Here is a 22252-nt window from a genome sequence, read left to right as displayed (position 1 = left end):
TTCTGCTGCCCCTTCTTGGAATGGAAGAGGGATGGCTTTGAAACTAGCAGGGCGTTCACTGGGTTGGCGTCATGAGCTCCTCAAGGGCCTTATCTCTGTGGTTTTCACACAGCAGAAGGACCTCTTTTATGTCAGCCTGCTGGAAACCCATGTCATTGAACTGCGCTAGCAGATGAAGAAATTCTGCAGCCTGCAATTCAAAGGAAACAAAAGTTAAAAACATAAGAAACATCCCACTGGATTAGGACAAAGACCCGTCTAGTCCAGCTTCCTCTCTCTCTCAGAGGCCCACCAGATTCCTCAGGGCGTACACAAGGCAACAAGAAACCTTCATCCTGTTGCAACACCTTTGGCATTCAAAGATAGGCTATCTCTAAAATCCAGGGGTTGCATGTAGTCATCATGGCTTGTAACCTGTGGCAGACTTTTCCTCCATCAGTGTGCCCAATCCCCTTTTAAAAACATCTAGGTCTTCAGGTGCCATCACCACATCCTGTGGCAAGGAGTTTCACAGATTGATTACCCTCTGAGTAAATAATATTTTCTTTTTTTTCTGTTCTAATTCCCCCACAACTTTGTTTTAATGGATATTCCCTGGTTCTGGTGTTGTGTGAGAGGCAAAAAGAACTTCCCTCTATGCACTCTATCCATCCCATGCATAATTTTAAATGTCTCAATCATATCCCCACTCAGGCTCCTTCTTTCTAGACTGAAGAGCCCCAAACACTGTAGCCTTTCCTTGTAGGGAAGTGCCCCAGCCCAGTAATCATTTTGGTCACTCTCTTCTGCACATTTTCCATTTCCACTGTATCTTTTTTGAGATGTGGTGACCAGAACTGGACACCATACTCCAGATGTGGCCTTACTATTGATTTGTACACCGGCATAAATAATATTGATGTGTTATTCTCAACCCCTTTATTAATAGTCTCAAACATGGAATTGGCCTTTTTCACCACTGCTGCACACTGGGTCGACACATCCATTGAGCTTCCCAGCAGCACCTCAAGGTCTCTCTCCTGATCCATCACAGACAGCTCAGAAATATAAGTGATCTGTGGGAATATGTATCGTATACCTTATTTTTCTGATTGCTTCAGTAGGACAAAAAGGAACATGGGAAATTGCAGAAAATGAATAGTAGTACTGTAGTTAGGTCCATGGGGTCTAGAAACCAGCAGAGCTTCCCATTCCAGATGGGTGATGGGGCATTGTGTACAGTACTTCCTTGCATCCTAGCAACAGAACCACTGGTTCTGTGGTTGGTTGCCATTTGCTAGCTAGTCATTGTCATTATTTACTCTTTTTACGAGTGCTACCAGAGCCTGTGGCACTTGGTGAAACAAGACAAGGCAGGTCCTTGCCTCAAGGAGGTTACATCTAAAATTGTCTCCAGGTCACGTTCAGAGGAGTTTGTCCAACTTCTCCACCTTCTGTGCTCCACTTTCACTTCAGACATTCTGTCCTGATCCCATGCCTTGAACTCCCACTTGGAATGCCTGTCGAGTGTTCTCTTGCCCACTCCTCTAAGTCCCTCTCCAGAGTGCATCAAGCCTCTCTATCCCCCCCTTCTCCCTTGTATCTCTTTTCTAGTTTGTCAGCCCCTTAGGTCCTGCCTTCTCATCAACATGGATGGCACTGGATACATGATAATAATACTGTCTGTTTCCCTCCCCCCCCCCCCCAAAAAAAATAAAAAATAAAAAATAAAGCCTGAGCTCAAGCCCCTGCTTTGGCCGGCATTCCTCTCTTGGGGTCCTTTGCCCTCCACCATTGCAGAAATGGAGCCTCTTCCTCAGGGCAGGCCCCTGCCTTTCCTGCTTACATCACTTGGAACAGGGCCAGGAGCCTCAGATGCAGCCCTGAGAGGCCCTACAGCCTTCTCCACAGCTCTGACCTTCTTCTCTGAGTTCTGGAACATTTCCATGGCTTCCTCCACCTGTGCCTCTTCATAGCCTTGTTTCAGCAGCTTGTCGCAGGCACTGAGGTAACTGAGAAACTGTGCAGGGAAAACAAGGGAAGGATTAGCACCCCCCACTGGAATCTGACTTAGGATGTTCCATCTGCAGACCACCATCCCACACAATTCCATCCCTGTACATGCCAGGAAAGGAGCATTTGACTGGAAGAATGGTGCTTTTGGAACTCATGGCTCATTCAAGTCAGCCAACCCACGTCCAGCAGCGGAGGGGAAAACCTCTCCCCACCATTTCCGCCAATATAACATGGGGCGGGATGGAATTCCTCCTAGGCAGAGCAAGTCAGTCTCTGGGTATCCACTAAGTCAAGACAGGGGGCATTTAACTGGCTCATCTCCATGTGTCACTCACAAACATCCTTTGTCCTGGTTCTAGCAGGGCCTGGGTACTTCAGACCTGAGGACGAAACCATAACCGTCCTCCCCAAAGGAGCACATCACCAAGCACTGAAGAGCCGAATACACAACGGATCTCAGATTGTGGCCACAAACACGGACTGTATGATGTGGGGAGAAGAAAAAATTGTGCCCAAGGACAGATATTCATCCAGATCCTCTGACCTGTCCCATGTGTCAGTTGTCATTTCAGTGATGCCACTTAGCTGATCAGAACCAGGGGAGGCATTTCAGTTCTTCCAAGTCTGGGCAATCTGCAGTCTTCTGCATCTTAGGCATGCAAGTGTGTGGGGTGGGGGGTCTCCTCAGGACACTGGTTTTCCCAGTCAGTGGCGCATGGGGTGAAGTAGCTGCCTGGCTCCATTCCTGAGTCACCATTCTGTACTGAGCTGCTTGTACTGAGCCCCACTATTTGACACTTGGCTTATTGTAACACTGCTTGTGAGTTCTGCTGAGACATGCATCTGGCTCATTGCTTCTCAAGAAAACACTGAACTAGATGGATCTTTGGCCCAAGGCAATAAAGCTCTCCTTTCGTGCATATATTCATTTGGTCCAAAGGTCATAAAAGTGCCCTCAAAGGACTCTGTTTGGCTGAGAACTCCGATGTAACTTAGGACAAAAAATTGCAACATGGCTTGTTTATCCTTCACTTGGCTGCATTTTGTTTCCATCACAACTTCTGTTTTCTAAATAGTAGACAATGTTTTTGCCCACAAGCAGAGAAACTGCCTCATGTCATCCCACTTCTCTTGGCTGACCTGAAGGGTTCATGCATGTGGGAGGGCTCCTTCTTTTTGCAACAGACAATTCTGAAATCCCACTATAACCAATCCTGTGCACAAGAAAGTGGAAGGACGGCTGAGGGCAGAGCTGTGTGCACTACTCATTTCAATTAAAAAAAAAAAGCCAGAGTAATTAAACCTGCTGCACCAAGAAACCCTAAATTTTGTTACTTGAGTTCGTTATCTAAAGCAAGCAAACATTTGCAAGCTTTGCTTTATTTGGCATAATTGATTGTCTGCATAAAGCATTTGCTTCTGCTAGCTATGGAGAGGTGCCAAGAATTACACCTGATGCAGGGATGTGTGTGATTGGGGGCGCAGGTGAGGCAGAGCCTCCCCGCCATAGTCCTTCGAAAAGCGCCACCACTGTGGGAGGTGTGCGGAGCACATGGGTTGTGTGTGCTTGCACACCTCTCACAGTGGCGGTGCTTTTCAAAGGGTTACAACGGGGAGACTCTGCCTCACCTGCCTCCCCACCACACGTCCCTGATCTGATGGCCTCCATCAAGTAAAAGCCTTCAGACCCATCACCTTTGGCTTATAGTTCAGATTTCTTCTTCACACACTTCTGTAAGTATCTTTCTATCTTTCACAATCATAAGGACTAGAAAGTTGATTGTATTTAACGAGGCAGCTCAGATCTTAGGAAACTAAATCCCCCTGCCTGCTCAGTGTCACTTCTGTGGAATAAAATATGGCTTAATTATGAGTAGATCTGGTTAGGATTGTGCCCACAGTTGAACAAACACAGCTGTTCTAAAGCAGCGGAATGGTTCCACACATAGAGCTGCTTACAATGTGTGCTTGTGGTGAACTGGTGCAACCTCAGCTCAGGATCAGCCGGTTAAGGTTCTCCTTTGCCTCCCCAAGTCCTTCTGCAGCTGTACAAAAGAAGGGACAAGAAACCGCACTGACCTGCCCCAAGCTTTGCCTCCCAGTCTTCTGGAGAGCAAGGATTGCCCTGCGTATTGGATAGCCCAAGGCTAAAACAGGCTCGATGAGGTCACGCTCCTCTTGGCTAAGAGCTGAAAGCAGGTCAGCTGTTGAGTCAGGATGAGTTCTGTGGGAACCAGAAGATTGCTGGGCCCCGGGAGGGGGCGGGAGGCAGGAATAAGGGCTGAGGGACTGAGAAAACAAAACAGAGCACTAAATGAGGGTTAGTGTGCAAGCAACATGCCAGAGTGTGGTACTTAACACCATTTCTAGAAAGATCCTTCTCTGGAAGACACTCAGGAGCATCACTTCAAGTCTTAGTCCTATTAAAATTAATCTAGGTAGACTGTGAAACAAGTTAGGAAAACTGCCATAGGCAAAACAATTCCCCTTTTGGTTCCCTCCTTCAAAGAAGAGGTGGGTGGGACTATGTGGTGTTTCATGCATGTATTTTTCCCCTTTAAGCCTGTGTTTTTCTAGCCAGTCCTAAGCACTCTTAAAGGGGAATGCGCTGAACGAATCTTACGGCAGAGAAAACCTAAACTACTCTGAAAAGTGATAGCGCAGTGCTAATGACTTCCTGAAGGTTTATTGCAAATTTGAGTGACTCTTGCTTGGAATAAAACTTACGTTTCCAAGGAGATGACACTGGCTGCTAAGACTACAGTGAAGACTAGAAACTTGTGATCAGCACCTAAACGAACAACATGCCATTTAAATACAAAATGCAATATTGCTGCTGTTAGCAGCAGTCAGGGATTGTGCTCTGATGTGCTGTTCATTTGTATTTTCTGTTGCCCAGAGTTCTAATTGTGGTGAAGCATTTCAGCCAGTGTTCCACCAACATGGACCTTGAAATGTGTTTCCACACTTTCACAAATCTCTTGGAAGTGTCTTTCAAAGCAACACGGAGTGACAAGCTACTATGTGGTTGCCTAACCCCCTGGCAAGAGCTGAGCTTCACTGAGTTTTATAAATGCTACAGTCCCATCTTGCAGCTCTTGCTGGGCTGAAACACAGCTGGAAGGAATTCTATGTTCAAATTCTCCCCATATAAAAACATCTTGAATTGTAGGAAATGTCAGAAGGCTCTAAGATTAATCTTCTCCCCAGTAGGCCAGTTTTCTGTATGTAGGGAACTCAAAATCACTCACACAAGCCGGTATGTAGAGAAACATAATTTAGGCTACCACTTCTTTACAGACATCTGGAAGTAAGTCCCATTGGATACAGTGGGATTTAGTTCTGAGTAAACGAATTGGGCTGCATAATTCTATTTCTTACTTATCTACAGGATTTCTTGACTGTTCAAAGCAACATACAGAGCAATTCTATAGATAATCTCAAAACCACATATTACACTGATTGTACAGCTGACATGACCCATCAACTAAACCAGAGATGTCAAACCCATTTCATATAGAGGGCTGAAGGTGGCATTCATGGTGCCTGCTGAGGACCGGAAGTGACATACTAAGCAAGAAGTGACATCATTAAGCAGGTGATGACCAGAAATAAGCACTTTGTTCTCACACAGAAACTCATTAGCTGCAAATGACAGAAGAGAAAATGTGCAAATCTTGTTGATATTTTTAAGATATCAGGATATTTTCAAGACCCAGGTTATCACACTGGGAGAACTCAGTTGTAACAGGGGCTAGATCAATTGCTTCTGGGGGCCACAACTGGTCCGTGGGCCTTATGTTTGACACCCCTGTACTAAACTATCAATCTGTGATTTATTCACAGAATTGACACACACCCCTCTTCAACCCTATTTTCTAAAGTGGTACAGTCCAACACGAGCTACACAGCATGGTTTTCCTGATCAGATTGAGCAGCAAAACCCTACAGACATCAATTCAAGCCACATTATTGGTGCAACAAAGACTGGGCCCTCAAGATGTGTCTGTACTACTACAGATTCATACCGCCTTAACTATTGCATTTCCCCTCTTGAAGAATCTGAACAGCTGTACTAGGGTAAGTTAGGGGTCTCCAAATGGATGCTCAGCAGATACACAAGACTATAGTTCCTAGGGTTCTTTGACAGAAGCTACAAGCATGGCTTGACACAGATTGGGGCAAATTAATCTGCATCCTGAGAAATGGCACCTGACAGGCTAACCATCTCAATCCCAGCACTTTCTTCTAGGAACTTCTTTGGAAGAGGCCCCTTGCATGAAGGATAGAGCAGACTAAAGATATTGCAGTCAATAAGGAAAGAAGGCAGGTGGCCAGTTGGCTTCGGATCTTCTTTTCAAGAGATAGGTACGTCAGTGGAAAAGTCAGCAAAACAGCAGGCCTCCTTGACGCCTCAGACTTATCTTGTTTGGACGTCTTAGGAACAGTCCTATGACGCAAGGAAAGGGCGCTCTGAGCAGCCTGGAGGGATAATGGCTCAATAATTAAGACTTAACAGCTGCTGTGCAGCAGAAATACGTACCTTGTAGGTGTATCAACAAGCCCCTCACTAATGCCTCACTAATGATTTGTGTTTACATCCTCCCCTTTCTTCAACAGCATGAAAGACAAAATGTTTATTTTATTCTACTTCATTTTGGTCACTTGATAATGATTTTATTGCATATTTTGTTTTCTATTTTATTTATTGTAAGACCCCTGGAATGCGTTTTATACAGAGTATACATTTATAGACACTAAGTACAAGTCTGAACTTGAAAGCCTCTTTGAATGCCTTTTGGGGAGATAAAGTGAGGTAGAAATTTAGGAAATAAAAATAGTAAATAAATGCTACAATTCCATAAAACTGTGGAAAGAAAAAAGAGAGGCAGAGAAGAGTAATTTCTTACTGCAGTGGTGGGCTTGTGTTTTCGGATTGGTGGAACTACCAAGCTGCCATTTGTGAGTGGCCTTGGACTGCAGAAGCGGGTCAGTGGAGGTGTGGGGGTTAGTGCCCCCACCATGGATACATCCGAAGTAGACCGATATCTCAGGTTCCTGCTACTCCGGGAACGCTGGTGGAGAGAGAAAGCCCTGGAGGGCAATGTGGCTTCTACAAGCTTCCTCTTAGCTCCTTCTAACTCGTTCTTCATATTGTTGAACAGAAGGACGGACCGCCGCTGCTTCAGCAGAGGTGGATTGGGGCAACTGTTCTCTGGAGGGGCAGCCAGCAGCCCTGGTGAAGTCTTTGGTCTACACTGGGGAAGACTTGGAAATCGGGGCAAGGTGCCGGGAGTGCGCTTTGCATCTGATGCGGTCTTTTCTTCGCTGATTTCCGAGGAAGACTCCTCATTTTCAGAGCATTCATCCTCTTCAGAGTATCGGTCCTCATTCACCTTGTCTGTTCGTCTACCATTATCCTTGGAAGAGCTACTTTTCTCAATGGCAGTGGCCAGGCTCATGCACCTCCGGACAGGGGTCATATCCTTGACTTTGTTGACAGAAGTCTCCTGGCTAGCAACCAAGTTTTCTTTTGGGTCCACCAGGAGAAGCCAGCAAGGGGGAGCTGTTGGGACGACATCGGTAGTCACTTTGTACCAGGGAGTATCTTGGTGAGAGGCGGATTCGATCCAATATAGCACTTTCTTCTCAAGTGAAAAATCATGCTGTCAAAGTGAAAAATTGGGAGTCAGGAATCTTGAACGGCATGGGTCATTTGAACTGAATAGAGATATGCTATCCCAAGGTATTGCCTGCTAAGAAAAGATAAAAAATACCTGCTGGATATCAGGCAAATTCCACCTGACCAATCCTATCCAATTTTCCAGCACTGATGCAGTCATGCTAACAGGGCACACACTGCATCATGTGGTGATGGAGCAGTCACAGAGGCCTCCTCATGGTAAGGGAATGTTTGCTCCCTTACCTCAGGGCTGTTTCGCAGCTGCATCGGCACTAGAAAGTTGGATAGGATTGGGCCTTTAGAGAGACCACTTCATCAGGGTTGTTAACACAGACATTTGACCCACACAGAACTTGGGTGTGATTCAAAAACTTGTGCAACCTTCCACCAGAAGGACTTCACGCACCAAAATATTATGTCCCCTGCTTCGTATCAAAACAGATGCAAGCGGAAAATGCCTCAAAAGGGAAAACATCAGGAAGCACTTTGTTACAACTGTTTAATCCAGTGGTGTAGCTAGTGGGGTGCAAAACACAGTTTTGCAGGGAGCTGCACTGCAGTGTACAAGGAGCCCCTCCTCTTCCCCTTTGAAGCCATTCCAGGCAGTGGGAGCAAAATGAAGGCGTACGTCTGGCTTCAAGGGAAAGTTGCTGCACAATGTGGTGAGGCTTCCTGCAAAACTTACTGCTTTGCACCCCCTCTGGCTATGCTACTGGTTTCATCTGCTCCTATCAAATCCTGAATACAATAGCAGAAGAGTTGTTAAGTTTCTGAACCATGTACAAAATGGCAAAGCGCAAGGATGCTCCCTGCTGGTGGTCGCATATTGATTACGGAGAACTACGGTATTGGGTGGAGAGAAGAGGGTTGCTTTGGTTTTCCAGACCAAAGAGAACATAAGAACATAAGAGATTCCAGACTACAGTACAAAAGGGTTTGAAGTGCTGCTGGCAATACACATAATCGAGGATATGCAAGCATTCCATTCTGGAACCATAGTATGCTGAATGTTACCAAAACACATCTCATAGGGGTGGTGGGAAGCTAATTTTTCGCAGATGGACTGGAAGTCATCAGGGAAAACAGCAGCCACCAGGAGGATGAGCATTACTTACACTCACGCAAGCTCATGTATTTCAGCTGGTGCATGTGCACTTTGGACCAGTTCGGATGCGACGGAGAATTAACCTTCATATTGTGAAGGCTCCTAAGAGGCGCCCTCCTCCCCAATGGCAAATCCCTCCACTCTTTCTCAGTTTGAGGCAAACCATAATTTGCAATGTCATCCAAACTGGTGAAACTGTGGTTTATGCCTGTGAAATAGGACCACATACCAGAGTCAAGCTGCAGTTTTTGCTTTGTGTATTTGGATATTGTGAAGTGACTGTCACTTTCTCATTAAGTGAAACTGTCTCCCTGTTCCCTCCGCCTAAGAAAAACCCTCCTGCAGTCTGTTGTTTTGAAACTCTCCAGGAAGTTAGATCACATGAGTTACTGCATGGAGCTTGAATTCAACAGGACACCCTTGAGTTTGATTGTGGTTTCCAACCTTGGTTTGCAGGGTAGCACAAACAATGAAGGAAGGAATAATTGCGGGGCGGGGGGGGGGGGACGAGACAGTATGCAAGCCTGGTGGGAGATGAGACAGTATGCAAGCCTGAGGCTCCAGAAGGTGCATTTGCATAGTGCTAAATCAGAGCTGATTCAGAAAAAGTGTTTTACTATCAGTAAAGAGAAGGCATTCTCAAGCTCCAGGATAGGCAACAGCATAGTCACCTTTTCTGGAGCCTGCAAGGGTTTGGTAAAAGCCTCACCTTCATTTTGTTAAAAGAAAAAGTTTCCAGACTTTGTGAAAGTATGTTGAGAAACTGAAATTGCTAAACAATCAGAAACATGGAAGAATAACCAATGGCATTTAAAGAAAGACAACTCTTCAGTGATTCTCACACTTTTAGCACCGGGACCTGCTTTGTAGAATAAGAATCTGTCAGGACCCACCAGAAGTGATGCCATGACCAGAAGTGACATCATCAAACCGGAAATTTTTTAACAATCCTAGGCTGCAATCCTACCCACACTTACCCAAGAGTAAGTCCCATTTACTGTCATTATTAAAAGCACATAGAGTAGCCTGTTGAAAGTACAAAACTATTACATTTCCTCCAATGTAGTCACATGTCATGGTAGCATCAAATCCAATATATTAAAAATAAAATATTGAAATGAATGGGGACCCACCTGAAATTGGATTGCGACCCACCTAGTGGGTCCTGACCCACAGTTTGAGAAATGCTGCTTTAGTTCATACATAAGAAACACATTGACTATATACTTTATTTCAAAAGTGGAGGTGCTTTGTGTTTTGTTTGTGATAATATATCATAAAAGCAATGAAAACATTTTTTGAAAGGTTAATATATTGACTTGTTTACCATTGCACACATTAAAACCTCTTCACAGTTGGGCATCTCAAACTCAGGTGCATGCACAAAATTTGTTCCCCCAACAGAATCGTCTACAAGGTTCGCAGTCATCCTGAATGGCACATCCTCCAAGCAATTCATGCTGATTCTTGTTACGTTAAACTCTAATAAAAATAAATGCAAAGAGATTTTATTTTCTTTATTTAAAGACATCTGTCCTAGCTCCACCTCAACACTCCTTGTCAGCTGGACAGATAATTTCGTCCTGATAAACCCATAAAGTGGACAAGCTGGTGTATTTCTAACAAACAGCATTACAGCTTTCATTTTGTAAATTAGCTTAGATTTGATACCGGCAATAGCTTGAATTGATTTGGTTCTGGGGTCCATCTTAGAGCACTGATTCATTACTTGAAATTCTACACACACTTCAAAAAGTCTGTAATCATCATTACATTACAGTGCATCCTTCAGTTTCTCCTATGGACCATTCTTCCAAAATGCACATGAACCAAGACTGTGTTTACAAATCTCTAGGAAGGAGTTACTGCTGGAAGGCTAACGCAAAGATTGCATTCCTAATGGGAAAGCCAGATGGACACTTACCAGCTTTGCTGTATGCTGCACGTGTACACTTGCTAATGCGTTCCACATGCAGGCATTTGGAACCCTGAGACCATCTGTTGCCAGACATGAAAGGCAGCTCAGCCTAAGCACAAAACATGTTTGTCACACAGCCTTTGCAGGAGTAAGCTTATTGTCTATACCGGATGCTGGCCTGCTTTCTTTGTCCAGTTTAGTGGTTCATGAGCGGCTTCACCAGCAGGTTTAGTGGATTCTACAGCTTTAAAGCTATTTTACTATTTTACACAAAACACCTTCCAGATGAGTCTTCTGGATCTAAAAGGTGGAATAAGGCCAGGCAGAGCTGGCCATTCTTATGGTCTATTGCGGCTGTGAATTTTCACTATAGGCTAGGGTCGCTGACCATACCACTTCTACCCTTTAACCCCATCTTCCAGGTGGACTGCAGTTCAAAGAAGCTGAGGCTGAAATGGGTTAGTTTTTTTTTAGGTGTTACAAGTCTCTCTGTGGCTTTTTCACTCTTCTTTTTAGAATGGCCAACTCTGATCAAATCCACAGCTCCCAGCTTATAGGATTAGGTGTTCCCAGTCCAATCTCAGGGCCCCCAACATAGGCAATCTCATGCCCTGTTTGTTTCCTTGTGAGCACACTGTTCCATGACACACTGTGGCTAGAGCACAAGGGGAAAGATACAATTTCTCCTGTGCAGGAAGCAGGAAGAGAAGGCACAGACGAAACCACAGCAGTACTCTGTAAGTGCCCAGACTGAGTCTTACACATCCACCTCAACCCAAGTGTAAATGCACACAGTATAAAACCAGCTGTGTTGAGCTGATCAATCCCCATTTAAGCAATCTTTAGGAAATTCAACTATAGTGTGATATCTAAGACTCCAGAAGCAACTTGCAACTGCAACAAACAAAGCTATGGACTGAACACTCTGCCAAACTTGTTCCCAGATGCCTAGGACTTAGGATTCTATGCACTGACAAACAAGATTGATGGAAGAAAAGTGTATAGCAGATCCCTAATAACGTGCAAATGACGAATTTTAAATTTGACAGCAGGAGGCAGCAAAATCCCTGAGGACATTTCAGGCATTACTACAAAAATTGAGCAGTTTGATACCAAGCTGGATTTGAAGCAGTTAACCGAAAGGGATGGGACATCTTTTATTCAGGTTATTCTTATTCAGGTTCTAGAACTTGAATTATAAACACAAATTGAAACATTAGATACAGCTAGGAAATGCATCTACTTTTAAAATAAACCACACGACTCCTGCTCAGTGATGTGTGTGCATAAAATACTTGCTACTAGGAAACACTGTACTTTAGCAGAATACACCAGACACCTGAGTTTGATTTTCAGCATGACTAATCACAAAAAACATTATATGTGTCTATTTATCGATGCATACTGTAGAAAGAAAGAAAGAAAGAAAGAAAGAAAGAAAGAAAGAAAGAAAGAAAGAAAGAAAGAAAGAAAGAAAGAAAGAAAGAAAGAACAGGACCAACCATTGGAATAAGCATTAGCAGAGTAGATAGATGCAGTCACCAAGTAACCCACAATATGTACTAAATCTCCAATTGAGGGATTATCAGTCTTGAAAGACTTAATGCTCTTCATTTCTTTTTACCTCTAAGATGGTAAAGGACATATTTTTACACACAGGTAAAAATAGGTAGGATTTGGTCTGTGCTTCATGGCAGGGATCATGGACCTTTCTCATTTGTTTATATAAGATTAGAACTCCATAGTTCATTTCTTTCTCTACAGTTCCATAGAGGCTTTTCCATTTCACATCTTACATGCCAGTATCTCTCATGCAAAAGACAATGCTTACCTTCGAAAGGAACTCTCCAGCTATTTGTCGTGTAGAAGGGAGAGACGTCCTGCCTGCTAGGGTCAGTGATGATTTATCCCAAACTTGGATTGCCAAATGCATACGCTGGAAGTCAGGTGAATGCCTGGCTCACATTTCTAAAGCTAATCAGGAGAGCTGCTTGAGGAGGTTAGCTCGTATCAAGCCTTCAACAAAATAAGCCGCCTAAACGCTTATGTCAAGAGGTCACCGTTTAATTTTTACGAATCAAGCAATGTGCAGTATGCAAAGTATAAGACTTGATTCCCTAGAGCTGCTCCAGCTCTCTCATACACTCACATTTCTGTATGCTAAAATGACAGAAAATATAATTTTGACAATAGCAATGAAGGGAATAAATCTTAAGGTAGCTTTCACAAAGCATTATTTCCCAATTTAGTTACTGCTCCCAGTTATCCATTCCTGAAGAGATTATAGGGAAAAAAATAATTCAAAACACCACCACTGCTATGCACAAAAATGACAACTATCCACACTTGAAATTAATTCTTGTACTGTTCAGATAAAAAACTGAGTTCAGTATTTCAACCATTCTAATAGTTTTCTACCTTGGCTTAGAACCTCCCCACCTCCAAAAAAGGTCAATACGATTTTGGGTCAAAACATACGAGGAAGAAAATGTTCCATTCTGTGGCTGCTATACACCACACTTCAGATGGGGAGGAGGTTATTAGGTGCCCAGTTCTTCCTTTGCTCCTCTCTGGAAGTAAAATTGTCAGCAAACCTGCCTAGTTGCTAAATAGGCCCCTCCTTCTCACAAGAACACCAACTGCCAGCATACCTATTGGCTTGGACAACTAAGTCGAACCTTCCTCCTCTGACCGACTCCATTGGGGCTGTGGTACCCTGGGCTGGCCTGTTCCCTTGTCAGGATCCTTGCTTGCTGCATCTGTTACTGTGCTGCTGGACTGCCAGGTGCCTTAAAGAGCTCCACCAATCCACCCAAGCCTGGCTCTGGGCACTGGATAGTTCCTTTACACTGTTTCATAGCAATCTGAGAAATACTTTTGTAACTTACTACTAATTCTGGTGTGACTAGTTGCCATTGGAGGGGGGGGGTCACAAGTGTTTGGCAAAGGCTATGATTTACAGCAGAGATTTAGCTATATCTGGCCTTTTACAAAAGTCAACACCAACAGTCACACTGCAGGCAGGTTTACAGTTTTATTAGATCTAACAAGTCAAGCTTACCAGTGGTGTGTTAAATAAAAAACACAAAACAAACAATAATATTAATCTGTTTTCACCACATATGGGTGAAAAATACCACATATTTTTCAAAGCCTTTACAGTGTAAAGATTGAGACATTTCATATAATGAAACAACGCACTTAGTATAAATATAATAACCAATTTATACTGAAGAACAGCATTGGCACAGATTGGTAGTACAAGAATGTAGAATAATTTGGCAGCCACTCCCAACTTACACTTTCATATCAACAGATGGCACATAGCTTCCACAGTTCAACTTTCCAGACTATGTAGATATTTTGTCATTATAATACATGGCTGCACATCAAAAAGGATCTTGTTTTTCAAAAAGTAACAGCCTTCAACATACTTCAGCTTATATTCATAAAGAATGTGTAACTGTGCTTATCTTACTTATTTTATTATACTTATTTTACCAGGTATTTAAGACTTGTTGCTTATTTCTTGAACAGTTAGGAAGAGTTCACATAGAATGCCAAACCATGGTTCAAGCATTACATTAGGAAGCCCTGTGCTTGAATGCTCTGCTTGAGTGAATTACTCCTCTTTTCATAGAAACCAGAGTTTACAGAGACATCCAGACTGGAAAAGTACAGTTTGTGCAAGCCAGCCAAACTGAGATCAACCTGCAATTTGCAATCCCGGTCTGGAGGGCTTATGCAAACTATAATTTGCCAGTTAATATGTGAAAGCAGAACACACAGAGCAGAGTGTGCAAGGAAAGTGCACAAGCAGAGGATGCAACTGTGCAATGCAAAATCACGATGAGGGTTACAGAGGAACCAACCTTGACTATTAATCAGACAATACCCAACTAGTATCACTTTGTTAATTTTCCTGATTTCAAAGATGCCAGAAAGTTTCCTGAGTACAGAAATATGATGTAAATTCCTCCTTTTACACATGAAAAGCAACAAACAAACATGACTGGAACTAATAAAATGCCAATGCTTTTATTGCTCTCCACTCTGCTCCAGTGTTCAGTCCACTTTGTCCAGTATTCTGAGAAACTTAAAAGGAGGTGACAAGTAATCACATCTGCTGATGCACTTAAGTTACTGCATACAAGGCCAAGGAAACCATGGAGGTATTTTTGAAAATGGAAGGACAAACACAAAGTTACTAGAGAGACACAGCTGAACTGGGTATATAAAATGTTCACTGCCAGTCTTTGATACCGATTCTGGATTAGTGTTAATTTTCCATGAATTATCAGAATATTAAAAACATATGCAATAATATACAACACCTGGATAAGTTACAGGGCTGTAGAAGACACAGTTAACGGCACAAGTTCTTAACAATTTGGGTTTTGCTGTCTCATAGGCTTATGACGAATTTACTTCGCTCTTTCTGGCACTGGATTGCTAACTCTGCAACCAGCAGTGCCACTTTCCATTTTTAAATACAAGCAGCAATACTGCATGAACTGCATGAAGATACCAGCAAACACATGGGAGGAATTCACTGCCAGTGCTCTAGAGATTAAATCTCTCCAAGCCAAAGACAAGTGACAGAATCTGTTGGTGCTGTAACTATCAGCATTTTGTGTTTCCCAAAAATAATTTACTCAGGAGCAATATCTGTCTCCTGAACCATCTGTTATTTCCATGCTGTGGTACCTTGTCTTGTGCCTTTACGGTGGGAAATTTAAGAGGTGTTTCAAGCCTAGAAGAATTCACAAAATGTGCTTTATCACTCATGAGCTGCCATTCCTTTGGACTTCCGCAGCACTCTGGAAGCATCACCCGACAGCTGTGGCCCAGATGTCACTGGAAGGGGGACTTGGAAGAACCCATCCTGGCGGGATGAAACTTCCTTCAGGGTGATCTGCTGGAACCAAGTACTGATCCCACTCATGCCTTTGGGAGAAAAGCAACATTAGGCAACATACTGAGCACCCCATTCAGTTCATGTTTGAAGTCTTCTGTTCGTAGTAGGTACTTAAATTAAATAAATGTTCTATGTTAAAGTCTGTGAGAGGAATCCATATGATGCAGAAACTCAGTCACTGTGGCTGCCTGAAAAATCTCTCTCAGTACAACCTACCACTGCAACATCTCTAAATGCAACATCTACTTTTCCCTGTAGGAGTGAACGACATCCACTAACTTATAGGAAAGGAAGTATGGAATTGGGTGTATGGTTGTTATGGGAGAAGGAGTGTTAGCTTTCTGCTCAGGTAAAGCCAGAGGCATAGCAAACAATTTGGTTCACGGAAAGTTACAAGCAGCTGAGTCAGCTGAATGACACAGCACCTATGCCTGCCACACCCTAGTTAACTGAGCAGACTCTGATTGGGTGCTCAGACTACTTAAGCCTCAGTCTTCGGCTCCACCAGTGCAGTAGGTGTAAACTGTGAAACTGCTGCCGGAGACTTTGACCAATAACCTTGGACTGACAGACTGACTGTGATTTGTGGATACTGACTTGGATAAGGTAACGCTGGACTGCTATACTCTATGTGTATGACCTGGACGGTTTTGACTACTCTGTGTGTGTGACTCCTTGCTCAAATATATAACAGCTAATTCAAAGACTCTGCTGGTTTCTATGCACCCTGCTCCACGAACAGGACACATATCAAGTTTCCTACCTTAACAAGGGGTATGCACGTGCTAAACCTGTCTATTCCTTCTTGTGACTCCACTGTCTGGGCTAGAGAGAGGTTTGTGTGCTACCAACAGTGATCCAATGGCAGTGTTTTAAAAGTAGAGCACTAATACAATAATGACCTTCTCCCAGGGAATTCATATGGCGCCATTAAGCAAACATAGCCAACAAGTTTCAGGATTTGACAAAACTGTGATATAAATACTACAAACTGCATTAACCTAGATTTACAACAATGCTGCTCGCTCTTACCGAATCTGGATGAGAGCTGGTGCAGAATATTCAGCTTGTAAATAAAATCTCCTGAAGGGCTCCAAGACATGGTTGAGAGGAAATTCCTCTGTAAAACACAGGACAATAATTAACAACAAAGACCAACACCAAGAACTCCGCCAACAAGACACAAAAATTAAGGGCAGTGCTTCTACCCTGATTTCAATTATAGGGATTATAAGTAATTAGTCACTTAAAATGCTAATGCTCATTCTCAAATACAGTGGTACCTCGCATAACGAATGCCCCGAGCAGCGAAAAACCCGCAGAACGAAAGCAGTGTGTGAAGTTTGGTAACTCGCATAACGAATTTTTATGACTTATGCTTCGCATAACGAATTTTTTTTTTTTAATTGTCCTGGTTTGTCTTAAGGGGGGGGATCTTCATGTCACTTTATGATCCCGTTCACCCTAGTAAGGGGCGGATCTTCATGTCTCTTTATGATCCCATCCACCCTAGTAAGGGGCGGATCTTCATGTCACTTTATGATCCTGTCCACCCTAGTAAGGGGCGGATCTTCATGTCCCTTTATGATCCTGTTCACCCTAGTAAGGGGAGGATCTTCATGTCAGCTTGCTCCCAGGAAAGTGTGCACAGGATTACAGCCTTCAAACTCCCCACTCAGCATCCCCCCATCGCTCACTCACCCTCTCACTGCCCCATTTCCTTTAGGTTTCCCCCCATGATCACGGCAAAAGCAAGCAATTGAGTGCAGCTGCTGTGTCCTCCCCAGCTTAGAGCACAATCCTGTGCGTGTCTCCTCAGAAGTAAGTCCCATTGTGCTTACTCCCAGGAAAGTGTGCACAGGATTACAGCCTTCAAGCTCCCCACTCAGCATCCTCCCCCGTTTTTGAAATCCTCTGTACAGTATGTATGCCTTTAAAGAGCACTTAATAAACACTTTGTAAACCAAATTTGACTTTGTTCTGACTTTTCTTGCCCATAGGAACGCATTAATTAAATTTCAATGCATTCCTATGGGAAAACGCGCTTCACAAAACGAAAAACTTGCATAACGAAAGGACTCGCGGAACGGATTAATTTCGTTATGCGAGGCACCACTCTATTGTAATATAGTATCCTGACAGCAGACTGGAAGTGTTTTGTGAGCTATCTAGAGCACACTGGCACAGCAGAGATACCTAAGGAGTGTGAGGGACAGTGGCTGTAGCTCAGGTGCAGAATAAATGTTTTCTATGAAGAAGGTCTCAGATTCAATCAGTGCCATCTCCAGGAACAGGAGGGAAAGAGACTCTGGAGAGTTACTGCTAGTCAGTACAGATAAATATCATGAATAAATAAATGAAGAAATGGGAATCTTCTATATTTTAGATTGTCTTTTTTGTAATTTAAAAGCAAGATATGTGTACAAATACTTTAATGTATTAACCACTGTAGATTCATAGTTCGTATCTGAAATGTAACATGATCATGATCCACAACCCGTAAAAAAACATCAGAGTAAGAATGTGCTGAGAATTACCTGGATCCCCAAAGAGTTTGGCTTCCATTTCATGTCTCTGCTGCAAAAGTTTCTCCTTTTCCTTCTTCTGTTTCTTCTCTGTTTCTCTTTTTCTCTCCTCCTCCTGTTCTCCTTCCAACATAACTCGCAGAGCCCATTCCTCGGCTTCATAGAGTTCAGTGCGTTTTTTAATCGAGATCCTTAAGCTCTGGATTTCGTTTTCAAAGGCTTCATCTGCAGTGGGGGGAGGGAAAATGCCTGTTCCAAAAACAAAACAGATTTTGGTTACTCTGGGTATTCAGAATGCAAATGCTCAACAAACAAAACAAAACATACCTTCAAAGAAGTCATAGCCCCAGTGCCCTACAAATGCACACCACTTTGGGGCCAAGATTCCATGTTTTTTCCAAGTGTCAGCTTTCTAGGATCAATGCCACTCATTGTTAACCCACATTTTAGTGGTAAGAGTGAAGAGGTGAGCAAGACAAATCAGGGCCCAATCCTATCCAACTTTCCAGTACTGATGTAGCCAGGCCAATGGGGTGCATGATGCCGTTGGGGGCGGAAGCAGTCATAGAAGTCTTCCCACTATAAGGGAAAATTTGTTCCCTTACCTCAATGCTGGAAAGTTGGATAGACACTCAGACATTCATGGTTTTCCATTTATGCTTCAGTATGTACAGAAAAATAATTCACAATTCTGAGTAACTCAAAAGCCAAACAATTTACCTTTCCTCCCTGCTGCTTCCTTTCTTAGTTTCCTGAGCTTTTCTAAGCCTCGCAGGATTTCTGCCATTCGCTTTGTGTCTGCTTGCTTCTTCCTTACTTCAGACAATACGCTGTCTGCAGCAGCTTTAAGTTCCTGTTCCTAAAACAAAGAGATATGACTAAAGTTCATTACGTCCAGCGGTGCCCAATCATGGCTGCCCAGAGGTTTGCAAGTAGGGTGCAAGGGCAACAGTCCCCCCACCAGTTAGCATCTAGTGTTACTGAATACAGCGGTTCCACAACTCTCATCCTAAGAGGCTCAGGTTGGATGGGAGGGCTTTTTTGAGAGCAGAAAAGCATGCTTTGGAGCTTCCTGCTACTATTTGTTGTGTTGTGTCCCTGGTCTTGCTGCTGGGCAGCAAGTATCCAGGGATCCTGTGCCAGGAGGGCAGGTGGCAGGGATCGAGAAGTCCTGTGCATACCACCAAACACCCCCTCAAGTACCACTGGTGGTGGAGAAACACTGCTGTGGTATATCATTTAAAAAGGGCAGCTCTCAGCTGAAGCATGAAGTGGTGCAGTCCTCCCTGCATCTCAGTCTAGCCCATCCCATTGTGCTGTGGATGCAGGCCACCTCTCAGCAGGAAGCGGTACAGTCCTCCCTGCATCTCAGGCCTATCCCACCCCACTCTGTTGCAGGCGCAGGCCGTGTCACAGCTGCAGGTGCCCAGTGCAGATGGGTGTTCAGGCGGTGGCGTACAAGCAGCCCCTCCCTTCGGAGCCATTCCCAGCCGTACGGCTCCGCTTTGCTCCCCCCGCCGGGAATGGCTCCGAAGGGAGCGGCCGCTTGCCCGCCCCGCTGAGGCCCCCCGTTAGGCCGGGTGCACCGCCCCCTCCAGCTACGCCACCGCGTCCAGGCAGCCTACCCGGCGCTTCTCCTCCACCTCCTGGGCGCGCCGGGCCCTCCAGCGGTCGATGCGGGCCTGGCGCTCCGCCCGGCGGGCCTCCTCCTCCTCGCGGGCCGCGCGGGCCTCCTCCCTCCTCCGCAGCCGCTTCCGGCGGCTCCTGCCGGCCCGGGCCAGGCCGCGGCCGGGCGCCTCCCCCCGCAGGGGTTGCACGAGCGCGCGCAGCGCCGCCAGCAGGGCCCCAGCCTCCTCCTCGCCACCGGCTTCGCCGCGCCGCCAAGCTGCGCACCGCCCGGCCAGCGGGGCCACCAGGCGCAGCGCCTCGGCCGCCACGCGTCCGGCCAGGCCGGGGCTCGGCGAGGGGCGGCGCGGGAGCGGCTCGGCGGCGGGCGGGCGGCGCGCCAGGAGGCGGCTCAGCCACTGCTCGGGCTCCTGCCGCGGCGCCGCGGCCCCGGGCCAAGGCGGCGGGAAGGGCGGCGGGGGCAGCGGCCCCCCTCGGAAGGGGCCCGGGGGAGGCGGGAAGCCGCAGGGCGGCAGCGCCGCCGCGAAGCGAAACGGCGGTTGGGACATGGCGCCGGCTCCTGTCAGGTACCACTTCCGGCGCCTTCCGGCTTCGAAGGGGGCGTGTCTGTGCAGCAGCACCACCCACAGGCTGGAGGAGTCACCGCAGGCAGCCCACCCTTTCAGTGCAGCGCCACCCGGGAGGAACAACCGCAGGCGGACTGACGCTGCGCTGGTTCGTCAAGGTCCAGCCCCCGCACACTGCACTGCACCCAGGAAAGTGTTTCTCAAAGTGTGGGTCGCAAGCCCCTTTCAGGTGGATCCCCATTCATTTCAATGTGCATTTAATTGTTCATCTGCTGGAGTTGATGCTATCAGTGCGTGTGACTGTATTTGGGGAAACAGACTATGGCTGCAGTCCTAAGCAGTTTCCTGAGAGCAAGCCCCACTGAACAAAACAGGACTTACTTCTGAGTAGACCTGGTTACAATTGTGCTCCATGTATATGCTTTTAACAGTGATAGTCAGTGGGGCTGACTCTTGCGTTAAGCAACTGCTTGGGGGGGGTTGGAGGTTCTTTATTTTAAATATATTTTTAAACTTATACTTATTGTAAACTTTAATTAAACTTATTTTAATTTAATATTTAGTTTAATTTAAACTTACTTAATTGATTCTGTTTTCATGCAGTGTTTAAAAAAATTTCCTGCTTGGTGTCACTTCTGGCCATGACAGCACTTCCATGATGATGACATCACTTCTGGTGGGTCCCAACGGATCTGTCATTTAAAAAAGTGGGTCCCAGTGCTAAACGGTTTGAGTACCACTGCACAAGGGCGATGCTTCAGGAGTACCGAATGTACAGGGTGACCAGACGCCCTCTTTTTCCAGGACACTTCCACCAGTGGTACAGCAGTGGTTCTCACATATTTAGCACCAGGACCCACTTTTTAGAATAAGAATCTGTCAGGACCCACTGGAAGTGAAGTCATAACCAGAAGTGACATCATCAAGCAGAAAAACGTTTAACAATCCTAGGCTGCAATCCTACCCACACTTACCCAGGAGTAAGTCCCATTTACTATAGTTGTTAAAATAATATACATAGCAACTTGTTCAGTACAGGTCTGTAACATTTCCCCAAATGCAATCACATACCATTAAGTCTAATAAAAATAAAATATTAAAATGAATGGGGACCCACCTGAAATTGACTCGTGATCCACCTTGTGGGCCCCAACTCACAGTTTGAGAAACACTGCTGAGTACAGTATATATCAGGGTGATAGATCAGGAGTATACATCAAAGGGCCACCAGCATATATCAAGGTGGCCAAATGGTGGCTCTTTCACATATAATATGTGGTTCTTGGAAATATGTTGGCTGAGCTCCTTTTGGCATCACAATATGAAAGACAAATAAAAAATTTTCATAGACTCACAGAGTTGGAAGGGACCTGCTATGTCATCTAATTTGTCCCGTCTGTAGCAGAAAATCCTCCTATAGTATCTGCAGCAGGTGCCTGTTGAGCCTCTGCTTGAATGTCTCCAGAGAGGGAGAATCCACCAGCTCCCTCAGCAGTCTGTTCCAAGGCCAAACCACCCTGACCATCAAGGTCGTGATCGCTCCTTTTACATTCACTGCTGCAGGGAGCCCTGCCAAAAGTTCGCACCCGGCTCCCCGCACTCTGGGGAGGCTCCAGGAGGCTTGGGTAAGTGCACCCAAGCCCCTGCAGCCCCCTGAGCCGCACAATCCTGGGGATCGTGCCGCTGCCTTCCACCCGCCCCTGCTGCCTCCCCCCTGCTCCCACAAGCACTTACAGTGGCTCAAACTCTCCATGAGAGTTTGAAAACCACTGCCATAATGGAAACATCTTCGCTTTGGAAAGCTGTCAGGGTCTTTGTGATGGCACCAGCCTTACACCAATACCCAGTCTCATTTCAGACATACCATATCTACATTGCCTGACAACCCATTCCATCTAAGCCTATAAAAGGCCAGA

The 22252-nt window shown here is 45.2% G+C and overlaps 2 protein-coding genes across 2 annotated transcripts; both read right to left on the bottom strand.

Moving 5' to 3' along the window:
• Positions 1-55: 55 nt before the first annotated feature.
• Positions 56-10242, bottom strand: UBAP1L (ubiquitin associated protein 1 like). Its single transcript, XM_066636679.1, has 5 exons — positions 10111-10242; positions 6906-7661; positions 4075-4284; positions 1898-1999; positions 56-190 (listed from the first exon to the last, which is right to left on the bottom strand). Exons 1-5 carry the CDS (start codon positions 10240-10242, stop codon positions 56-58), a joined length of 1335 nt encoding a protein of 444 aa, XP_066492776.1.
• Positions 10243-13721: 3479 nt separating this feature from the next.
• On the bottom strand, positions 13722-20318 carry PDCD7 (programmed cell death 7). Its single transcript, XM_066635316.1, has 5 exons — positions 19770-20318; positions 18865-19003; positions 18157-18393; positions 16652-16739; positions 13722-15648 (listed from the first exon to the last, which is right to left on the bottom strand). The coding sequence occupies exons 1-5, from the start codon at positions 20316-20318 to the stop codon at positions 15531-15533; spliced, it is 1131 nt and encodes a 376-aa protein (XP_066491413.1). The 3' UTR covers positions 13722-15530.
• Positions 20319-22252: the final 1934 nt, after the last annotated feature.

This window comes from Tiliqua scincoides, chromosome 8, assembly GCF_035046505.1.
Source record: "Tiliqua scincoides isolate rTilSci1 chromosome 8, rTilSci1.hap2, whole genome shotgun sequence".
Lineage (NCBI taxonomy): Eukaryota > Metazoa > Chordata > Lepidosauria > Squamata > Scincidae > Tiliqua > Tiliqua scincoides.
Note: the sequence above shows the minus strand (reverse complement) of the source record. Positions and strands in the feature narration are given on the sequence as shown.